Raw genomic sequence first — 20,758 nt, 5'->3', positions numbered from 1 at the left:
GACCAGGCTGGTCTCGAACTCACAGAGATCCACCTGCCTCTGCCTCCCGAGTGCTGGGATTAAAGGCGTGCACCACCACCGCCCGGCGAGCTGAAACATTTTTGCCCTGCTTCAAACACATATAGGTACTTACAATGACTTGAAGGACAGGCTTTATGGATGTATCTCCCTTTTGCATTATGGTCTGAAAAAGAAAAAAACAGATTCTTATGAAAAAGTTGAAAAACAACTTAAAGATTTTATTTATTTATTTTGGACAGTTAGCTATTTAGAATAAACTAGAGATACTATCATCATAAGAGCTTGCCCCGCCAGGACCATCATGATGGCTTGGTGGGCAAAAGTGCACCTGCACATGTCTGAGAACCCGAGCTTGAACCCAGGAACTGGGAAGAAAACAACAAACTCTTGAAAGTTGTCTTCTGACCTCCATGTGCTCTGTCATGTGTGCAAACATGTCACACTAACAATAAGAGAAAGCCAAACTAAATTTAAGAGAACCTGTCAGAGGTAACCAGTAGAAAAGTTTTATCATTGGACAAATCATGAAAGTGCCAGTTTTGAAAGAAAAGTACAATAATATGTGTTTCAAAAGTAGTGCTGTTTTCTTGGGGAAACTGGAATGTTTGAACACTTACATTATCTACCTTAAGCTTTATTATTTGTTTTTTAAAAAAATTTTATTTATTTATTTATTATGTATACAATATTCTGTATGCTTGTATGCCTGCAGGCCAGAAGAGGGCACCAGACCTCATTACAGATGGTTGTGAGCCACCATGTGGTTGCTGGGAGTTGAACTCAGGACCTTTGGAAGAGCAGGCAATGCTCTTAACCGCTGAGCTATCTCTCCAGCCCTATTTGTTTGTTTTTAAAACTCACTTACTGGTTTAAAGATAGGGTCTCATGGAGCCCAAGTCTGCTAAGTCCCTGTGGAAGACTTCTAGCGCCCAATACTTAAGAGTCTTCCCATGAAATCAGTGGTGATAGTACATAATAGGGAATGAGGGACCACTTTTGCTATGTATCTCTAGTTGATCCTGAGACCTTCCTGTCTCAGCCTCCAGTGCTGGAATTACAGGTGAGTGCCACCACACTCAGCAGGAATATGAATTTTTGATCAAATAAAACGTATCAAACGTGGAAGATCTGTAAAGTGTAATGAGCCAATGTTTTCCACATGACTAATGCATGCTAACAGAAACGCACAGCAGAGCGTGGTTGCACATGCCTGTAAATCTCCTATATTTTTGGTTGTGAGCCTAGCCTTTAATGGCTGAGCCATTCCTCCAGCCATGCCTGTAAATCTCAAGACCCAGGAGACCAAGGCAAGAAGATCATGATTTCAAGACCAGGTCCTACATACTCAATGGATATTGTCAAACGCAAAAGTACCTCAAAGGAACAAAATTGGTGGTGTCAACAAACCACATACACAAAAGTAAACCCAAGACCGGGCTGTATGCTTGACAATGCCTGGTGACCTGAGTTTGAGACCCAGAACTTTTGTTTTAAAATGTTCCATGTGGTGGCAGATGCTTGTAATTCCAGTGCTAGTGAGGTAAAGACAGGCAGAAACCTGGGGCTCACTGGCCTGTCAACCAGCCTAACATACTCGGCAAACTGGAGGTCACTGTGAGAGACCCTGTCTCAAACAACACCCAAAGTTGAATTCGGGTCTACACACCTATACACATGGATCTGCATACACATGCACACACAAAATAATTAACTAGTTAATTAACCAAGTTAACCTGAACTGTCACTGGTTTAAAAGCAAATCTAAAATTTTAGAAATTTAGGAGAAAAATATGAGATAAAAGATTTGTAACCTAGAGATAAGTAAAAATTTAGAATACGAAAGTGCAATTCAGAAAAGGAAAACCGGAGTTACAGTCTGTTGTGAGCAGCTACTTGTGGGCTAAGAATTAAACCTGGGTCCTCTGGAAGAACAGCCAGTGCTACGAACTAAACCGTCTCTCCTGCCACCATCCTGCACACCTCCAATCTCAGGCAGAGGCAGAGAGATCTCTGTGAGCTTGAGGCCATCCAGTTACACAGTGAGACTCTTCCTCAGAAAGGGGGAAGGAGGGAGCGGGATCATTAAAAGACGAAGCCAATGAGATGGCTTAGGGGGTAAAGGCGCTTGCTGCCAAGCCAGGTGACCTGAATTCAAACCCTAGGTCCAATTTGGTAGGAGAGAAGCAATTCATGTTAGGTGGTCCTCTGACCTCTACCCATGTTCAGTGGTACATGGGTACACACTCACATACATAAAGGCTTTAAAAAATGGAAAGGCAACTTCGGGGTGTAGCTTAGAGTTGAGTTCTTGTCTAGCATGGAGCTCTGCGTCTGACCCTTAAAACCCTTAAAAAAATGAAAAGGCAACACAGTCTGAGAAAAATAGTTGTGATATTTATATTTAACAAAAGACAAACATAAATACTTCCAATTCATTAATCTTTCAGGATCTGCTCTTGTTCTATAGCTTATGCTAGCCTGATCCCTCAGCTTCTCTTGAACTGGGGCAAACAGTCACATACTACCACAGGCTGCATAAAACCAAATTCAAGACAACAAAAAATGTGGACACTTCACAAGCTATACAAATGGACGATAAAGACACCAAAGGATGTTCAATGTCATTCCTAATCAAGGAATACAGATGACAATGAGCCAGCATTCCACGCACACATTCATCTGGATAGCAAAACAGAGGTGGACAGCACTGGCAACAAGAATTTCCATAAACATGCTGGAGAAGCTGGAGACTTCTATCAAATTAAGCATTCAGTTACCATATGACCTAGCCGCTGCACTCTCAGGTATTTATCTGTAAATATCTGGATTATTTTACAAACACAAGGAATTTAATACATATTACATAATTTATGTATATATTATGAATAATTTATGTGATATATTAAAATATTTATATTATAAAGATCTGTACATAAATGTTCAAAGTATCTTCATTTACAATAGCCAAAAAATAAAAATAAAGTTGGGCACAGGCCTGCAGTTCCATCTACTTGGCAGGCGGAAGGAAACAGGAAATGGCTGAGGCCAGGAGTTCAAAGCCAATCTGTAGAGTATAATGAGCCTGTTTCTCAAAAAAGAACCAAAGCAAAACTAAAACTACAATTCCCTCCCTGCCCCCGTACTTTTTTGGGAGGGTCTCACATAGACCAGGTTGGCACTGAACTATGTAGATAAGTACTAATCCTCCTACCTCTACCTCTCAAGTGCTGAGATTGCTGACAGACCAACCACCACATTAGAAGTTTTGTACAGTGCTGGGATTAAACCTAGGGCTTTATATAAAGTAGGCAAGCACTCTACCATCTCTGGACCTTTTTTTTTCTTTATACTTTGAGATAGGATCTTGAAGCCTAAACTGGCCTTGAACTTTCAGCCTCTGCAGAACTTGGTTTACAGCTATTGTGTGTGTGTGTGTGTGTGTGTGTGTGTAGCTCAGAGGGCAACTTGCAGGAGTCAGTCCCTCCTCTTTCCACCATGTAGGTGCTGGGGATCAAACCCTGATCACCAAACTTGGTGCTTTACCCACTGAGCCATCTTGCAGGTCCCCCATGGACAACTTTTTCTTTGAAAAGTTATTTCTTCTGGCTTGGGTGTAATAGTTTACATTTGTAATCCCACCACTCGAGAGGCAGAGATAGGAGGACTACCACAGGTGGAGGCCAGCCTGAGCTAAGAGAGGTAGAGGCCTTAGACTCCAAGGCCAGACCCTGTTTCAAAAACACTGGGTCAAAAAATAAACAAACAAACAAACAAAACACCAGATCTGCCAGGCAGTGGTGACACCTGTCTTTAATCCCAGCACTTGGAAAGCAGAGGCAGGTGGAGGCCAGGAGTTTGAAGCCAGCATGGCCTACACAGCGAGTTCCAGGACAGCCAGGGCAACACAGAGAGACCCTGTCTTGAAAAAAAAAAATACACCAAAAAAGCCACTGGGCAAGGTGAAGCAAAGGGCAATGATTTCATTAAGCACCTTTCTATTCTGTTTAACTTTAAACTCACATGCAGATTATTACTTTATTGTTCTTAATTTAAAATGTATTATAAACACTCAAAGGAAAAATTTTCTTTCCTATCCTAACACATACACTTAAAAGTACCTTAAATTGGGGCTGGAGAGATGGCTCAAGGGTTAAGAGCACTGGCTGCTCTTCCCATAGGTTCTAACTTCAACTCCTAGTACTCCAATGGTGACTCACAACTGTCTATAATAAAGCAATCTGATGCCTTTTGGTATGCAGATGTCCATGTAGACAAAACATCCATATATATATATATATATGATACATAAACAAATCTTTTTTAAAAAGTACATTAAAATTTTCAAATAACATTACTAATAAAAAGATCACAAAGCAACAAAATGTAAGTCAAGGAAATGAGCAGTTTATACCTCTTTGCATTTTAACTCCTTTGGCTGTAAAATGTGACATTAATAAAAAAAATAAGAACTGATATGGGAAATCATAAAAATTATTAATTTCCTTGTCTTTTTTCTCTACAACTGAATTATGTAAATATACACACAAAGGGCTGGCCAGAGGTATAGTTTAGCAGTAGAGTGCTTGCCTAGTACACACGACTTAGGTCCTGGGTTTGATCTCCACTCTTGAGGACAGTAAGTAAATAAAGAGTTTTGTACTTATCCTATTTATCACAATAGTTCCAAGCATAACCTCATTTTACGATAACTTCTGCCCCCAATAGTTGCATTTTCTGCTATTTGCTTATCCAATGGGGATGGAAGCTTTTGTGCTAAAATGACACTTCTGTTAGCTAGTAACCAGGTAACCAGGGGCCTGCAGACTCCATCACCATCTACACCTTGATACACTACAGAGCCCATCAAGGTCCAACACTCCCAGCACTCCAGAGGCGGAAGCAGTGAACTCTGTGAGTTCAAGGCCAGCCTGGTCTAAAGAGAGAGTTCCAAGACAGGCTCCAAAGCCACAGAGAAACCCTGCCTTGAAAAACCAAACAAAAAATTAAAGTATCATTTGTAATTTGTCTTAAGGATACAAGGTGGCAGCCATAATGTTGATCAGGACCCTAGCTTCAACAGTAATACAAGCCTAAGGTAGTCAAATATTCCTTTGATTCTGACAACTGCTTTTCCCCTTCTTATTTTCTTCTAAGCTGGTTCTTTCCTGCCCTCCCACCTTTGTCCCTTTCTTTCTACTGTTTCACTGTTCATACAACTAGCAAACACTTATTAGGCACCTAAAACTTAGGAAGGGAAATGGAAAGTGGCTGCAGGCCTCACAGTCTCTACAGCCTAGGGTGGTAGGAAACACAAAGTAACTAATATTAGTCAAATAAATGTGCCTTTACATCAGTGATGACTACTGCATCAGCAGGCACGACACACAAACCCAGAAACTGTCCTCCCACCAGCCCTGTGCAATGGGTACTCAACATTACCCTCATTTTTCAGACTAGGGAAAGCGTTCAGAATGGCGCCCAAAGTCATACTATAATAACAGAACAAAAAAATTTACAAATTTCAAAATAAATGAATTCAGTCCAGTTACTTTGCCAACCAACTCAGGAACAACTGAGCTGAACTGGAACATTCTGTTAGCAAAAGAAATAGCAATGGCCTCTAGGGCAAGAATTTATTTTAAAAAAGAAAGACAGAAAGACAGACAAGGTCTGGCAAGGGGACAGTAAGCAGAGACTGTGGGGACAGAGTGTGTTGACTGGAAGTGACCAGTTCAGACGACAAATGGTTGTTCCAGTGTGGATGGAAAGCAGATGACTCAGAGATCTGTGTGGAGTTAAAATAATACGTCAATTGAGCTGGGCGGTGGTGGCTCAGGCCTTTAATCCCAGCACTCAGGAGGCAGAGGCAGCGGATCTCTGTGAGTTCAAGGCCAGCCTGGTCTACAAGAGCTAGTTCCAGGACAGGAACCAAAAGCTACGGAGAAACCCTGTCTCAAAAATCCAAATAAAAAAAAATAATAATAATACTTCAATTGGTGACGGACCAGGCATAACGTGGGAAGGATTCCTAACTAGTTTAAATTAAAGAATAATGGTGTAATTCATTGGGACAGAGACATCCAGAAATTCAGACTCAGGGCCAGCAAGATGGCTCTGTGGGTGCCTGCTGTGCAAGCCTGGATACCTGAGTTCAATCCCCAGAACCCAGAGAAGTGGCGTGAGAGAACCAACAACTTCCAACAACTTCACGAAGTTGTTCTCTGGCTTCCAAGGCTATCCCCACGTCAAGGTATCTATACCTATCTACACAGACACACACAAGTAATTCTTTCTAAATTCAGACATAACTTTGAGGGTAGCGGGCAGAGACGGTCCTTAAGACAGAAGGTAGCTCAGCAAGAATTAATGCGCAATTGACATGTAGATGAGGGCCTTGAGTCAAGAAAAATATACAGAGGGGCTTGCAAATAAGACAAGGAAAGAGCAGACAACACAGAACCCTAGCAAGAGACTAGTGTGCAGAAACAAGTTTTGGCCAACAAGCCCAAACAATAAGATCAGCTGAAAACTGAAAAACGTCTTCCGGACTTGGCTACATGATGACTTCTGTCAATGTTTTCTCTCGTGAACAGAGAAAAGTCTAATAGGAGTAAAGCGTTAAGAAGAGGTAAAAAAAAAAAAAAAAATCAAATCGCCGAAAACAACTTCTAGAAAAGTTTGGAGGCGATGAGGAAAGGGAGGAAAGACAGGCCGCAGAAGGTAAATAGGTATATGTTTATTTGTCTTATTTTCTTAGGTAGAAGGAACGTGAGCTTGTATGCGGGGACCGGGATGCCTCGAGGGGGTGGGGGTGAGAACCAGAGACCCCGGGAGGCTTCCCCCGTGGTCACGCAATCTCCTCCCCGCTGCTCTCAGGTTCAACAGCGGCTCCCTCCCCGTCTGCTTTGCACCGCTCCAGGCTCGTTCTACCAGAGCTATCGGCCCCGCTTCTTACCGCAATGGCCCCCTCGCTCAGGTGTCCCGCCATGGCTGCACCGCTAACTCCCGCGCTCGCGCTCCGGCACCGCCCGAGCCTCACTGCCGAGGGTCCCGCGGGCTGCTCACCGATTGGCCAGAGCAGCTCCCGCCCCCGACGTACGCGCGGTGCGAGGGGCGGACCTAGGCGCCGGCAGCCACCGCATTGGCCACCGCGCGGCTAGCGGAGCACGTGACCCATCTGAGGCCGGGTTCGAGGCCTAGTGGCGGGATGGAGGGGACTGAGGGCGGGGCTCTGCACTACGGTACGGCGGAGTCTGCCTGGTGCAGCTGAGTTGGTACCTTGCCAGCTGTCGGAAGTTTGCCCGCCCGTTTGGCGGATGGACAGAATGGCAGCCCAGGGGACAATCGGAGGTGTTCCCTGGTAACTCTGCTGCTAAATATAGTCAAAGCAGTAATCTGAGTCCTTCATGCACGCAGTGCGTGCCCGGCGCCCGCGCCAGGCCCAGAGCTTGACACTGTGGGATAAACAAGGTAAATCAGGCTCAGTCCCTGCCCTCAGAAGAGCGTCGTTCGACCTGGGAGTTGTGCCCAGCCTCACCGGAGACGCGATTTGGGCCACACGGGTGGTGAAGCCCGAGAGTAGGGGGAGGAGCGGGGATCGATGAGGCTTTCGAGAGGAGATGCCGTTTAAACTGAGTCAAATATGTGTGGGAATTTGTCAGGTGGATTCCGAGCGAGGGTAGTAGTGGTGTTCCTAAAAGCACGAATGGCCAAAGTACTGGAGAGCCTGGTGTGTTGTCTGTAATCCCAGCCTTTGGGGCGTGGAGGCAGCAAAAGTTCAAGGTCATTCTTAACAATTTAGTAAATTCGAAGTCAGACTAGACTACCCGAGACCCTCAAAAATTAAAAATTTGGGGTCCTGGCGTGATGGCGCTCAGGAAGTAGAAGCAGACAGATTTCTGCGAGTTCGAAGCCAGTCAGGGCTACGATACTCCTCAGAAAGCAAGAAAAACAAATATCTGAGCCTATGAACTGAAGGAAAGATCTGGAGATTGAAACAGAAAACTGAAGCACCTTAGAAATTAAAGTTTTGACTTCATAGTTGCTGGGGGTGAAGGCCTTGGACATCTAGGATAAACAGGGGTCTAGAAGGACTGGAATATGAATCAAATGCCATGTTTATATAACCACTATCTACCATAGTTTCTCGAACAGTCTTCCAAAGACCATTTCTGAGTGACAGGATGTCCAGTGACTTGGTACCACCGATTATATCTCCTTCCACATATCAACAGCTATAGAAAAAGACCTGAAGAATTGATTTTGTTGCTTCTTGATTTTCTAGAATTGTGCATTTGTAGAAAGCTGAATCCTTGTTCTCTAACTTTGCAGCGTGAAGGTAGCATGGATCTGCCTGTGGACAAATGGATATCCTACCTGCTTGACAAGTGGGCTTTACTCCCCAAGTCTGTGCAGGACACAATTTCTACAGCAAAGACACTGAATGACATCTTTCTGCGTTCCTCTTCCCTTCTGCAGTAAGCAAATGGAAACTTGAGGGAAATTTTAATCTGGAAAACGTTCTTGTCATTTGATCTGAAGTTTTATCTTCTGATGAAAAGAGTAGTTTTATGTTTTTATACTATGGGGCGTTGAGCAGTTCTTGTCTGTTTTCACATTTCCCAGTCTGTGATTATAGAATGTGTAGAGATAATTATTTTCCTTTTTTTTTTTGGTTTTTCGAGACAGGGTTTCTCTGTGGCTTTGGAGCCTGTCCTGGAACTAGCTCTTTAGACCAGGCTGGTCTCGAACTCACAGAGATCCGCCTGCCTCTGCCTCCCGAGTGCTGGGACTAAAGGTGTGTGCCACCATCGCCCGGCTTATTTTCCTTTTTTGATATGTGTTATATTTCAGTAATTTAGTGTCTTGCTGTCATCCTAAGGCCATAAACCTTCTTGTCCTTCAAAGGATATGTGCTGCAGATTGTGTAGCTGCCCAGAGAAATTCGTTAAATGCTATAGTTGGGAAAGAACCCTAGAAATCATATAGTCTAGCCCCAGTAATTTTCAAATTCTGTGGACTACATTCATCGATAAGCTAGACATGATATGTCACAATCTAGTAAGCATGCATATGTAGAAAGCAGTAGACTTTCCCAAGTTTCAGCTATTCAATGAATATTTTTAATTTTTTATTTTCTGAAATTAAAATACAATTACATCATTTCCTCCTTCCAACCTTCCCATGTAACCCTCCCCATCTTGCTCTTATTCTCTCTCAAATTTACAGCCTCTTTTTTTTAAGTTGCAGTGTGTGTCTCTGTGTGTTTCTAAATATATAAATACAGCCTGTCCATTCCATATAATGTTACTTGTATGTGTCTGAGTTCAGGACTGATCATGTGGTATTGCATGGCCAATGGGGACTGGCTTCCCTGGAGAAGACTATGTCTCCCACTCTCAACGTTCTTCAGTTGCGTGTAGTTCTTTGTCTAACGTTGAACCCCTGTGAAAAGTTTTTCCCCTTTCAGGTTTAACCTTTATATTGGTGTCATCCTTATTCAGGTCTTGTTTAGGCAGCCATGTGGCTGAGTCTTTATAGGTGTAGCTTCCCTGGCATTTCTAGGAGACACAGTCTCAGAGCAGACTTTATGTGGCTCTAAGAGCATCTTTCCACCCTCCTCTTTCTCCACATTTCCTGAACCTTTGCTGCTAGAGTTGGATTGTAAAGGTATCCATTGGCGCTGAGCACCACCTGATCACTTGTTCAGTAAATATTATCAGTTGCCACGGAGCACTCAGTAACATTAGTCCTGCACTGTGGAGGCTGAGGCAGATAGACTGGCCTATGCAGAGAGTTCTAGGCCAGCAAGGGCAATATAGTGAGACTCTCAAAAAAAAAAGTGATTATTTCAGCAGCTCAAATAATAAAAATTGGAACAAAAAAGTCAAATGACAAAGATCACCAGGAAAGGATGTGAATGTGCGCGCACTGAGCAGGTTCAAGCAATAGCAAGCAAGCTAGTCTGGACCACAGCAGAACGAGTTGAGAGTAGAGGGAAAATAGTAGGTAATGGGACAGGTAGTGGGCGCCTGAAAAACAGGTGGCACAAATCATGCCATAAGAAGTAACGACCTCAGACGATCACAGGAACTGACTTCCGCCAGCAACTCAGTGACCCTGTGAGAAGCTCTTTCCTGTACCCTCCATAGAGTATTTTCAGCTTGTGAGAACCTGAGCAGAGAGGCAGCCAAGCCTGCTTAGGCTTCTGACCCACAGGACTGTGTGGGTAATAAATGGCTGTTATTTTGAGCTGCTCAGCTTGGGGAGTCTGTTGAATAGCAATAGCAAACTAGTTGGTGAGGCTTGAGGGGAGAGTGATGTGAGCTGACTGTTTTCAAGCAGAGATGAGCAAACAGCCTGCAGGATGAGGTTCCTCCAACTGGATGTTCTTCTCTTAGGATGTTTTTACCTGATAAACATTCGCACTGATTTTAGGATAAGGAGCATTGGTCTTGAACACTAATTAAGCAAAATAACATGGGTTTTGTTTTTGGCTTTTTTTGGTGGTGAGGATTTTTGTTTGTTTGTTTTGTTTTGTTTTTTCCAGGCAGGTTTTCTCTGTAGCTTTGGATCCTGTCCTGGAGCTAGTTCTTATAGACCAGGCTGGCCTCGAACTCACAGAGATCTGCCTGCCTCTGCACACCCCTCCCTCCCCAAGTGCTGGAATTAAAGACGTGCGCCTGGCCGGTGGTAGTGGTTTTTTGTTTTGTTTTGTTTTTGTTTTTTTTTTGAGACAGGATTTCTCTGTGAAACAGTCTGGCTGTCCTGGAACTCATTCTGTAGACCAGGTTGGCCTCAAACTCACAGAGATCCTCCTGCCTCTGCCTCCCAAGTGCTGGAATTAAAGGTGTGCACCACTACCGCCCAGCTTACTCTACTGTTATAGTTTTACTTTTGTCAAAGGATGTTAGAAATCTGCTTGCTATGTGAGTAACTATAATAGACTAAAATTTTCTTCCTGGTTTGCAAAGACTAAATACTGTAGCCTTCTACATGAAAAGTTGGCTGAGCCCTGATTTTTCTTTTTAACAGTTTTCTATTTAATTTCTTTTACTTTTGTGTATGTGTGTATGGCATACACACGCACATGTGGAGGTCAGAGGACAGCTCTGGGAGTTGGATCTCTCCTTCTACCACTTGGGTCCTAGGACTGAACTCATCAGACTTGGCAGGAAGTGCCTTTAGGTCTGAACAGTCTCACTGGCCCTGAGCCCTGTTTTAAAGACTCACTCTGTCTGCTGTGTTAAGGACAGGCAGCAGCAGGAGCTATAGTTAGGGTAGGAAGAAGCATTGGATTCAGAGGTGAGTTTAATAGCAGTTCTTGAGATGAGATGTGTTGTGAAGTAAAAGTGACCCCAGGAAGAAAATAGAAGGATGACATTGCCGTATCTGGGGCCCACAGATGGGGAAATATAATCCACACTTCGTATTTGAGTTGCATGTGTCCAGTGGATACTCAGTGGCAATGTCCAAGCATGCTTGGAATTTAAGAGAGAGGCCTGGGATGGAGATAGAAACCTGGGAAAGCTCTGTGGCTTTTAGAGCCGTCAGACTGGTTAAGTCGCCAAGCAAGAATGTGTGGATGCTCACTGCATGTGCTGTGACAATTCGCCTTCTGTTTGCCTCATTTTGAAATGCTAATCAGAACCCACTAAATTCATTTCATGACCCACTGAATCATGACCTGCAGTTGGAAAAAAAACTGAAAAATGTCTAAAGCAGTCTACAGGATCTGTGGATTCCCTTTACAGAATTTCAAAACTGGTAAGGAACTGATGGAAGTCTGGATAATAAGCAGAATTTGCCTAGATAAATTCGTCTGATTTACTAACAGAATAATGTAATAAACAAGTCATTTGAGTATTTGATGCATTGGCAGGAATACAAATTAAAGAAGGGGATTTGTCTGGTTGTTTAGTGCAGGAGTTCCTCAAGACTGGCCTGGGCTTCCTTCCCGTTCCACTTTGTATTCTCAGCTGAGGTAGTTACATTCGGACCAGCGACATCCATTTTCTCTGAAATGTCCTTAAAATATAGCTTAATCCCTGACCTCTTTTCTGAAATTCAAATCTCTAAATCTAGCTAACTTCTTGAAAATCTCAAAGATACTTAAAAATTCAGCATATCCAGAAACAAACACATAATTTTGCCATTAAAATGAGATTCCTTTCCAGTGGTCCCTATTCTTGTGAATTACAACAGCCTTAGGTTCAGATCCTAACCTAAAAATTTTAGTGCCTGTTCTAGTTTCATTTCTATTGCTGTGATAAAATATCCTGGCATAAAACAACTTAGAAAAGGAAAAGGTTTATTTGCCTTCCAATTCTAGGATATGGTCCATGATTTCCAGGAAGTCAAGGCAGGGACTAAAAGCATCTCATCCACAGTCAAGAACAGAAAAAGAATGAACACCTGGATCCTGGCTTGTTGTTAGCAAGCTTTCTCTTTTTTGTTTGTTTGTTTACTTTGGTTTGGTTTGTTTTTTTGAGACAGGGTTTCACTGTAGCTTTGGAGCCTGTCCTAGAACTTGCTCTGTAGACCAGGATGGCTTTGAATTCACAGAGATCCACCTGCCTCTGCCTCCAGAGTGCTAGGATTAAAGGTGTGCACCACCACAGCCTGGCCTTTCTCCCCTCTTATGCTTGAGACCTCCTGCTCGGGGAATGGTACTGCTCACAGTGGGCTGAGTCTTCCCACATCAGTTAACAACCAGAACAATCCCTTACCAACATGCCCTTAGCCCACCCCAGTGTAGACTATCCCATCATTGAGACTCTTCCCAGACGAGTTGACACTTAAAGCTAATCATCGCAGAGCTATTCTGTATTGAAAAACCAAATTTGTGAGCTAGACTGGTAGGGCATGCCTATAATGCCAACATAAAGGAGGATTGCAAGTTCAAGGTCATTAACAAAGCCAAGTTTGAGACCATCATAGACTACATGAGACCTTCCCTTCATAAATAAGAAAGAAATAACAAACTAACTCATGGTATCCTCCCCCCAGCCTACGTCAGATCATCTTGTAGTGTCTCTTACTGAACTGTACCAACATCTGTCCAGTTACAACCCAGAAACTGACTGATCTCTTTCTTTCCCCATTACACTCCACGTTAAATCTACTTTCAAACTTTGGTTTTGCAGTATATATTGACAAATTTCTTCACATTTCACAAATAGAACTTCTGCTTCCAGGTGGGATATGATAGGTCATAGCAGACAATACTCCCAAGGCCACTAACAAAGTTCTACTGTAGCAAACACATTTTACGGACATCAGATAGCAGCGAGGTCTAGATGTACTAAAATTTCTGAAGGGAAAGACTGCTTCTTCCCTGCAGATAGGACATTAAAAAAAAAAGAAAGAAAGAAAAAAAAAGACTGCTTCTTAGTGATCACTAGCTACTCTCTTTCCTGGGGACAAATTGTAGACCAAAGAGTGAGGATGAGCCCAGCAGAGTGACCCCCCTGGAAGAAACGGAGGTTGGCAAAGCTCTTGGCAGTTATTTAGGTCTGGTCCAGTGGATTGACAGTTGGGCAAATTCATAGCCCGAATACAAAATCGGTTTTCCCCAGTTCTTAGGAACAGAAAATGAACTAAAAAGGTGAAATAAAATCTTCAGTCTTATAGTGGAGAAGCAAAATTCCACTGCCAGAAAGGGCACTTCAGCAAACACAAATGACCTCTGTCAAGACATTTGCCAGCTGTTGAATGTCTGCGATGTGACAAACCACAGATCCAAGTTCAGAAGCCCCCAAGACCAAAACTTTGAGGCCTAGAGAAATGGAGGATTCTTTCTAGGCTCGCAAACTAAAGCTCAGGAGGACCATATCCAAGGACCAGTGAAAAACTAGCTATGCTGAATCTTGTGGGGTTGTTTTGTTTTTAAAGACAGGTCTGTCGTGTAGCGTAGGATGACGTCAGGTTTGTTCCTCCTGCCTCAGCCTGACTAGTGCTAGGGGAAGGAAACATGCTGCTTAAACATGAAGACTTTGAGTTCAAACCCTAGTACCCAGATATATTAGAGTTCTCTAAAGTGATAGAGCTGATTGAATGAATATATGGTTTTTGTTTTGTTTGGGGTTTGGGGTTTTTTTGTTTTGTGTAGCAACACCCTTTGGGTGTTCTGGAATTCAGTCTGTAGACCAGGCTGGCCCTGAACTCAGAGATCCACCTGGGATTAAAGGTGTGCGCCACGATACCTGACTGATTATTATGGGTTTTATTAGATTGACTTACAAATATGGTGTGGGTGTTCCAACAGTGGCTTCTCTGACACTGGAGAGACTGAGACTCTAGTAATTGCTCAGTACTAAATTCTCAGTAGGCTGCATGTCTCAGCTGACCCAACTGAAAGGCCTTCAGTATTCCTGGAGAGCTTCTGGACTTCCATCTAGGTTGGAAGTTGAACAAAGTTGCTTGTTGTATCAGCAAAGGGATACCTCAGCAACAGTACAGTTGAACTTACCAGCAAGAGTGAAGGCAAACAGGCAAATGACAAAGTTTCCTTCTCCATGTCTTTTTTATCTGGACTGTCACTAGAAGGTACTATCCATATTTAGTGTGGGTCTTCTCTCTTTAAATGGTCTGATCAAAAACTCACTCACAGGGGGTCAGAGAGATGACTCAGAGGTTAAGAGCACTCGTTGGTCTTGTAGAGGATTTGAGTCAATTCCCAGAACTCACATGATAGTTCACAACTATCAGTTTCTCCAGTTCCATGGGATCCATCACTGTCTTCTGACCTCTGTGGGCACCAGGCATGGATGTAGTACACATACATACATACAGGTGAAGCATTCATATGCATTAAATTAAATAAATAAGAAAATCCCTCTTAGAAATGCCAGCAGCTTGAATTTTAGTTGATTGCACATCCAGTCAAGTTGACAACTAAGATGACCCAGACATGACCGCATGCATCTATAACCTCAGATGTTACTTAGATGTGAGATTGGAGACAAGGTGATCCCAGGGACTTAGTAGCCAGGCAGCCTAACTGAAAAAGTGAGCTCCAGATTCAGTGAGAGAGACTGTCTCAAAAATTAAGATGAAGCCGGGCGGTGGTGGCGCACGCCTTTAATCCCAGCACTCGGGAGGCAGAGGCAGGCGGATCTCTGTGAGTTCGAGACCAGCCTGGTCTACAGAGCTAGTTCCAGGACAGGCTCCAAAACCACAGAGAAACCCTGTCTCGAGAAACCAAAAAAAAAAAAAAAAAAAAAAATTAAGATTAAGAAACAACTGAGGGAGACATCCATACATCATCCTCCAGACTCCATATTCACCTGCACACATTCATTCATCACATACACACACAGTAAAATCAAATTAAAAGTAAGACAAGTAGGATATGGTGGCATAGACTTATAATCCAAACACTTGACAGACAGACAGAGTTGGAGACGGGCTGGAGATGGCTCAGTTGATAGGAACATTTGCTGTCTTCCAGAGGACCCAGTTTCAATTCCCAGCACTCTCATGGCAGCTCACAACCATCTGTAACTCCAGTTCCAGGGAATCTATGCTGGCTAGTTTTTAGGTCAACCTGACTTAAGCTAGGATTATCTGAGCAGAAGGAACCTCAGGTGAGAAATATCTCCCTTCAGATTGGCCTGGAGGTAAGCCTTTGAGATCATTTCTTGACTGGTGATTGATATGGAAGGGCCCAGTCTGCTGTGGGTAGTGCCCTTCCTGGGCAGGTGATCCTGGGGTATAAAAAAGCAGGCTTAGTACACCCTCCGTGGCTTTCCTCCATGACTTCTGCTTTAGTTCCTGCCTCGAGTTCCTGCCCTGAGTTCCCCCAGTGATGAAGTGTGTGACTTGAGAGTTGTAAGATGAACTAAACCCTTCCCCAAGTTGATTTTAGTCATGCTGTTTGATCACAGCAACATGAACCCTAACAAAAAAAGATTCAGTGCCCTCTTTTAGCCACTGAGGGCGCCATGTAAGCATGTGGTGCACAAACATACATGCAGGCAAAAACACCCATACACATAATAAATTTTTAAAAGGGGACTGGAGAGAGGGCCCAGTGGTGATGAACACTGACTACTCTTGCAGGGCACCCAGGTTCAATTCCCAGCACCACACAGCAGCTCACAACTGCTTGCAATTCAAGCTCTAGGGGATCTGATGTCCTCATCCAGCCTCCTGTGATACCAGGCACACACATGGTGCACATGAAAATAAATAATTAAAGAGGAAAAAAATTAAAAAGAGTTTGAGGCCAGCCTAGGCTATGTAGTGAAATTTTTCCTCAAAGCAAAAAAAAAAAAAAAAAGTTAACAAATATTGGTTGAATGATGTTTTAGGAACTATTATATGTTAATGTTCAAAATAACATATAAATAAGAATCTGGGATAAACAACTTTATGGGCAGCTCTGGCACTCAAGCCTTTCAAATATTTATACACCCTGAGCACTTGGTAACATATTGTTAATTCCAGAAATGTCCTTAAAGGAGCATTTTTGTCAGTGTCTTTACTACCAAGTACTATTTTGGGTTTTTATTGTTGTTGCTTGTTTTTTTTCATTTGTTTTTTATTTTTTTAAGGCAGGTTCATACTATGTAGCCCTGGCTGGCATAGTACTTGCTATGTGATCTCAAACTGGTAATTGTTGTGCCTCAGAGTATAGGCATGCATAACCTTGTGTGTAACTGGAGGTTTCACTCTCTCTCTTTCTTTCTTCCTTCCTTTCTTAGATTTATTTATTATGTAGTGTTCTTCCTGCATGTACTCCTGCAGGCCAGAAGAGGACACCAGATCTCACTATGGATGGTTGTGAGCCACCATGTGGTTGCCGGGAATTGAACTTGGGACCTCTGGAAGAGCAGTCAGTGCTCTTAACCGCTGAGCCATCTCTCCAGCCCGAGATTTCTTTTCTTTATTCTCTTTGTTTGTTTGGGGCGTATGTGTGGAACAGAGAGGTAAGATGTGGACATTGGTTCTCTCCTTCCTCCACGTGAGTCCCAGGGATCAAAGTAAGGTTGTCAGATCTTTTTGGCAAGCACTTTCACATGTTGAGCCATCTCGTCAGCCCCAGTTTGGTTGTTTTGGGGTCTAGGAATTGAACCTGGAGCCTCAGAAATGCCCCTTTTTTGTGGATGTTTTGGGATTTTGTTTTGTTTTTGTTTTGAAACAGGTTCTCACTATGTAGCTCTGGATATCCTGGAACTATGTAGGCTGGCCTTGAACTTAAAGAGATCCACCTGCCTCTGCCTCCCAAGTGCTTAATTGAAGATGTACTCAGCCACACCTGGCTAGCATTAATCTTTTTAACAACTATGCCTTCCTTATCTATATCTTGATACGTACTCCCATTGTGATTTGTTTCTTGTGTTTTTATCCTCTATTAACTGGTGGTTTGATACTTCGTTCCTAGTGGGTAGTGTTCTTTTAATAAACTGTAGATGCTTTAAGATGTAGGGGTTGACTGATAGGTAGGTTGGTGGTGGTAGGCCGGTAAGGTCTAGGCAGCTCTCTGCTTCCTGATTCACCACACGGTGAACACCTGCCCTCTCCCACGCCCTCCTGCCTACATGCAAGCTGTCCCAGCGTGCCTTCCCTGCTGTCACAGATAGAAACCCCTGAACCCTTTCCTCTGCTGCTGCTTTTGCCAGGTATTTGGTCAGAGCAGCACAAAGCTAGCTGTGTGAACTAAGTTGTATATCCAGACCGCTTTTCTACCAAAGCTGCTCTCCAACCTTAATGTACAGCCAACTAAGTGCATCTAGTATCATTCAAGCAGTAACCTGGCTGCCTTAAAATTCCCTCCAGTAGATTAATCATCACCTTTAAACTCAGCCTTCCACAAAGTCTCAAGGCATGACAAAATGTAGATCAGTCCTTTGTCACAATGTCACAGGAATGCCTTTAATCCAATTCTCAAGAAAGTGCTTATTTCCATCTGAAACCCACTGAGCACAGCCTTTCCTCTCTGCATTCCATCCACATGCTCCTCTCAGCTCTCAGCAGGAGAGGCCAGTAATTCAGTTCAGAACATTCCGTGCTTCCTGTAGCCTCTTACTCCAAACTTTTTTGAAAATATTATTTATATTTTATGTATATGAGTGTTCTTCATGTACACCTGCAGGCCAGAAGAAGGTGTGAGATCCTATTACAGGTGGTTGTGAGCCACCATGTGGTTGCTGGAAATTGAACTCAGGACCTCTGGAAGAGCAGCCAGATCTCATTACAAATGGTTGTGAGTCACCATGTGGTTGCTGGAAATTGAACTCAGGACCTCTGGAAGAGCAGTCAATGCTCTTAAACTCTGAGCCATCTCTCCAGCCCTACTCCACACTTTTCTACACACCTTCTCTAAGCCAATTTCAAAGCTGAAGTCCATCATTAGGTAAACACCACAGCAGCCCTACAGTCTGTACCGCTTTTCTATCTTGCTCAGTTTTTCATTGTTGTAGCAGAATACCTGGTAAAACTCAAGGGAAGAAGGTTTGTTCTGGCTTTCTTACAGTTTCAATACAGAGGCATCTGGCTGCATGGCTTTGAACCTGAAGGAAATCAGAGCGTCAAGTGAGTAGGAGGAGCTTGTGGCAGAAGAGGCTGCTCACTGCATGGCAGCCAAGAAGCAGAGAAAGCAAAGGACCAATAACAAGGTAGACCTTCAAGCTGTACCCCAGTGATGACCTTCTTCCAGGTAGACCTCATCTTGCTTCTGCCACCTCTCAGTAATGCCTTCCGATTATCAGTCTATCAATTAATTAATCCATTGATTAGGTCAGAGCGTTCCTGATCCAATCACTTCCTAAGAGTCACACCTCTGTACTTTGCCTAGAGGACCAAGCCTCCAACTCAGGAATTTTGGGGGAACTTTTCACATTCTTCTTATTCTTTTCAGAGATATATAGTCAAAGAGCTTTCCAATCCTTTGTGTATTTGAATATGTTTGTACATAAATACATTATATATCTTTCTCCTTATTCTCCATTAGATTATATTGTGTGCATTTATCTGCAGGGGCCTTTTAACATTACACCTTAATCTTCTTAACAGCCATAGGATATAACTAAAATAGTATAATTATGTCTCAAGTTAGTTGTTCTTTTTCCTACTGATGAGCAATTAAGTTTTTTGTTGTTTGGTTTTGTTTCACTATTACAAACAAAGCTGCAGTAAACAAACTTAATGTGTGTTTTTGAGCACATACTTAAGAAATTAGGATAGATTCTTAGACAGTGAATTGCTCCACCCATGGTTATGGGCATCTTAAATGAATAGCTCCTGCCATAAGCTTTACCAGCTTATCATACACAACATGTGAGAGACAGTTCCTTCATTCTCACCAACATTCTAAGCAACAGTCCTTGGGTTCAGTTTCCAGAACCACAAAATATGACAAGAACAAAGGCAAAAAAAAAATACTGGTAGTTAATTGACAGTTTTCTGATCACAAGAGAAATAGTATTCTTTTCCTGTTATCAAGCTCACTTGCATTGCTTCTGTGAGTTACTTATTTGTGTTCTTTGTCCATTGTGCTAGTGGGTTATCTTACATCTATCTGTGAGTCTAGCTCCTTAGTTGCTATACTTCACTATGTATGTTACTAATTTTTCTGGACTTTTAAATCTCTTTTAAAACTTCATGATATCTTTCATTGTACAATCAGCCATCCATATTGACAGTACCTTGGATGAAAAATATTAGGCAGGAAAAGGAATCCCAGCAAATCATCCTCCCACAGCCAGACTTGAATAGCTGAATCCACGTACCTGACACGGCATATCGGCACATGTACCTGACGTGGTGTGTAGGCACGCCCAGTTAAGCTTCTTGCTTGTTCAGAGCCTACTCCAGCTCAATGTTTGAGCAATATTCTCCACATCTGGTACAGCATTTGTGCTGTAAGCAGCCTTAGGATGCATCTGTACTGATCATATATAGGTTCTTTTTCTTGTCATTAGTCACTGAACCATACAATATAACAACTGTGTATATGGCATTTATGTTACATTAGGTATTGCATTAGAATATCGGGGCCAATGGTAGAGGTTTTACCTAGCATGCGTATAAACTTTGACGTGGTCCCCAGCACCGCCACCCATACATGTAGAAATGTTGTAAAGAATAAGGATGTTTCATGCAAATACTACAGCATATCATGTAGGGACTTGAACACTGGCAGATTGTGTGTGTGCATGTGTGTGTGTGTGTGTGTGTATTAATTATCATACAAGCATATCTGTTCTTTGGGTTGGGTTGTGGTTTTTTGAGTATTTAGATTTAGATTTATTTTATGTATGTCTATGCATCACATGGGTGCGTGGTGCCCATAGACACCAAAAAAGGGCATTGGGTCCCCTGGGACTGGAGTTACAGATGGTTGTGAGGTACCCTGTGATATTAGGAACTGAACCCAGGGCCTCTGCAAGAGCAACAGGTGCTCTTAACTGTTGATCAGTCTCTCTAGTCTCTTAGGGTGGGTTTTTTTTTTTTTTGAGTCTTGAGTTTTTCTATGTAAACATGTTCTGGAACCTGATATGTAGACCAGGCTGACCTTGAATGCATGGGATCCTTCTGCCTCTGCCTCTGCCTCTGCCTCTGCCTCTGCCTCTGCCTCTGCCTCTGCCTCTCCAGTGCTTAAACTATAGGTGTATATCACCACCCAGCCTTGGTGCTTGTTTTTTTTTTTTTTTTTGGTTTTTCGAGACAAGGTTTCTCTGTGGTTTTGGAGCCTGTCCTGGAACTAGCTCTTGTAGACCAGGCTGGTCTCGAA

General features: G+C 42.9%; 2 protein-coding genes across 4 annotated transcripts in view; one reads left to right on the top strand and one right to left on the bottom strand.

Moving 5' to 3' along the window:
• Nucleotides 1–7,076, bottom strand: part of Rpa1 (replication protein A1) — a 55,447-nt gene extending 48,371 nt beyond the window's left edge. Inside the window, exons 1-2 of the mRNA XM_005349557.3 lie at nucleotides 6,977–7,076; nucleotides 134–184 (exon numbers count right to left, since the gene is read on the bottom strand). Of these exons, the coding sequence (XP_005349614.1) occupies nucleotides 134–184; nucleotides 6,977–7,009 (84 nt within the window). The 5' untranslated portion in view covers nucleotides 7,010–7,076. The remainder of the gene's footprint in view (nucleotides 1–133; nucleotides 185–6,976) is intronic.
• A 139-nt stretch (nucleotides 7,077–7,215) lies between these two features.
• Smyd4 (SET and MYND domain containing 4) overlaps nucleotides 7,216–20,758 on the top strand; it is a 59,274-nt gene continuing 45,731 nt past the window's right edge. For 2 of the 3 annotated variants that reach the window (XM_005349556.2, XM_013347006.2), the window contains exons 1-2: nucleotides 7,216–7,491; nucleotides 8,353–8,498. In XM_005349556.2, the coding sequence (XP_005349613.1) occupies nucleotides 8,365–8,498 (134 nt within the window). In that variant the 5' untranslated portion in view covers nucleotides 7,216–7,491; nucleotides 8,353–8,364. The remainder of the gene's footprint in view (nucleotides 7,492–8,352; nucleotides 8,499–20,758) is intronic. The other variant, XM_026780948.1, reaches the window with a different exon arrangement.

This window comes from Microtus ochrogaster, chromosome 7, assembly GCF_000317375.1.
Source record: "Microtus ochrogaster isolate Prairie Vole_2 chromosome 7, MicOch1.0, whole genome shotgun sequence".
Lineage (NCBI taxonomy): Eukaryota > Metazoa > Chordata > Mammalia > Rodentia > Cricetidae > Microtus > Microtus ochrogaster.
The sequence above is the reverse complement of the archived record's forward strand: the minus strand, read 5'-3'. Positions and strand labels throughout refer to the sequence as shown.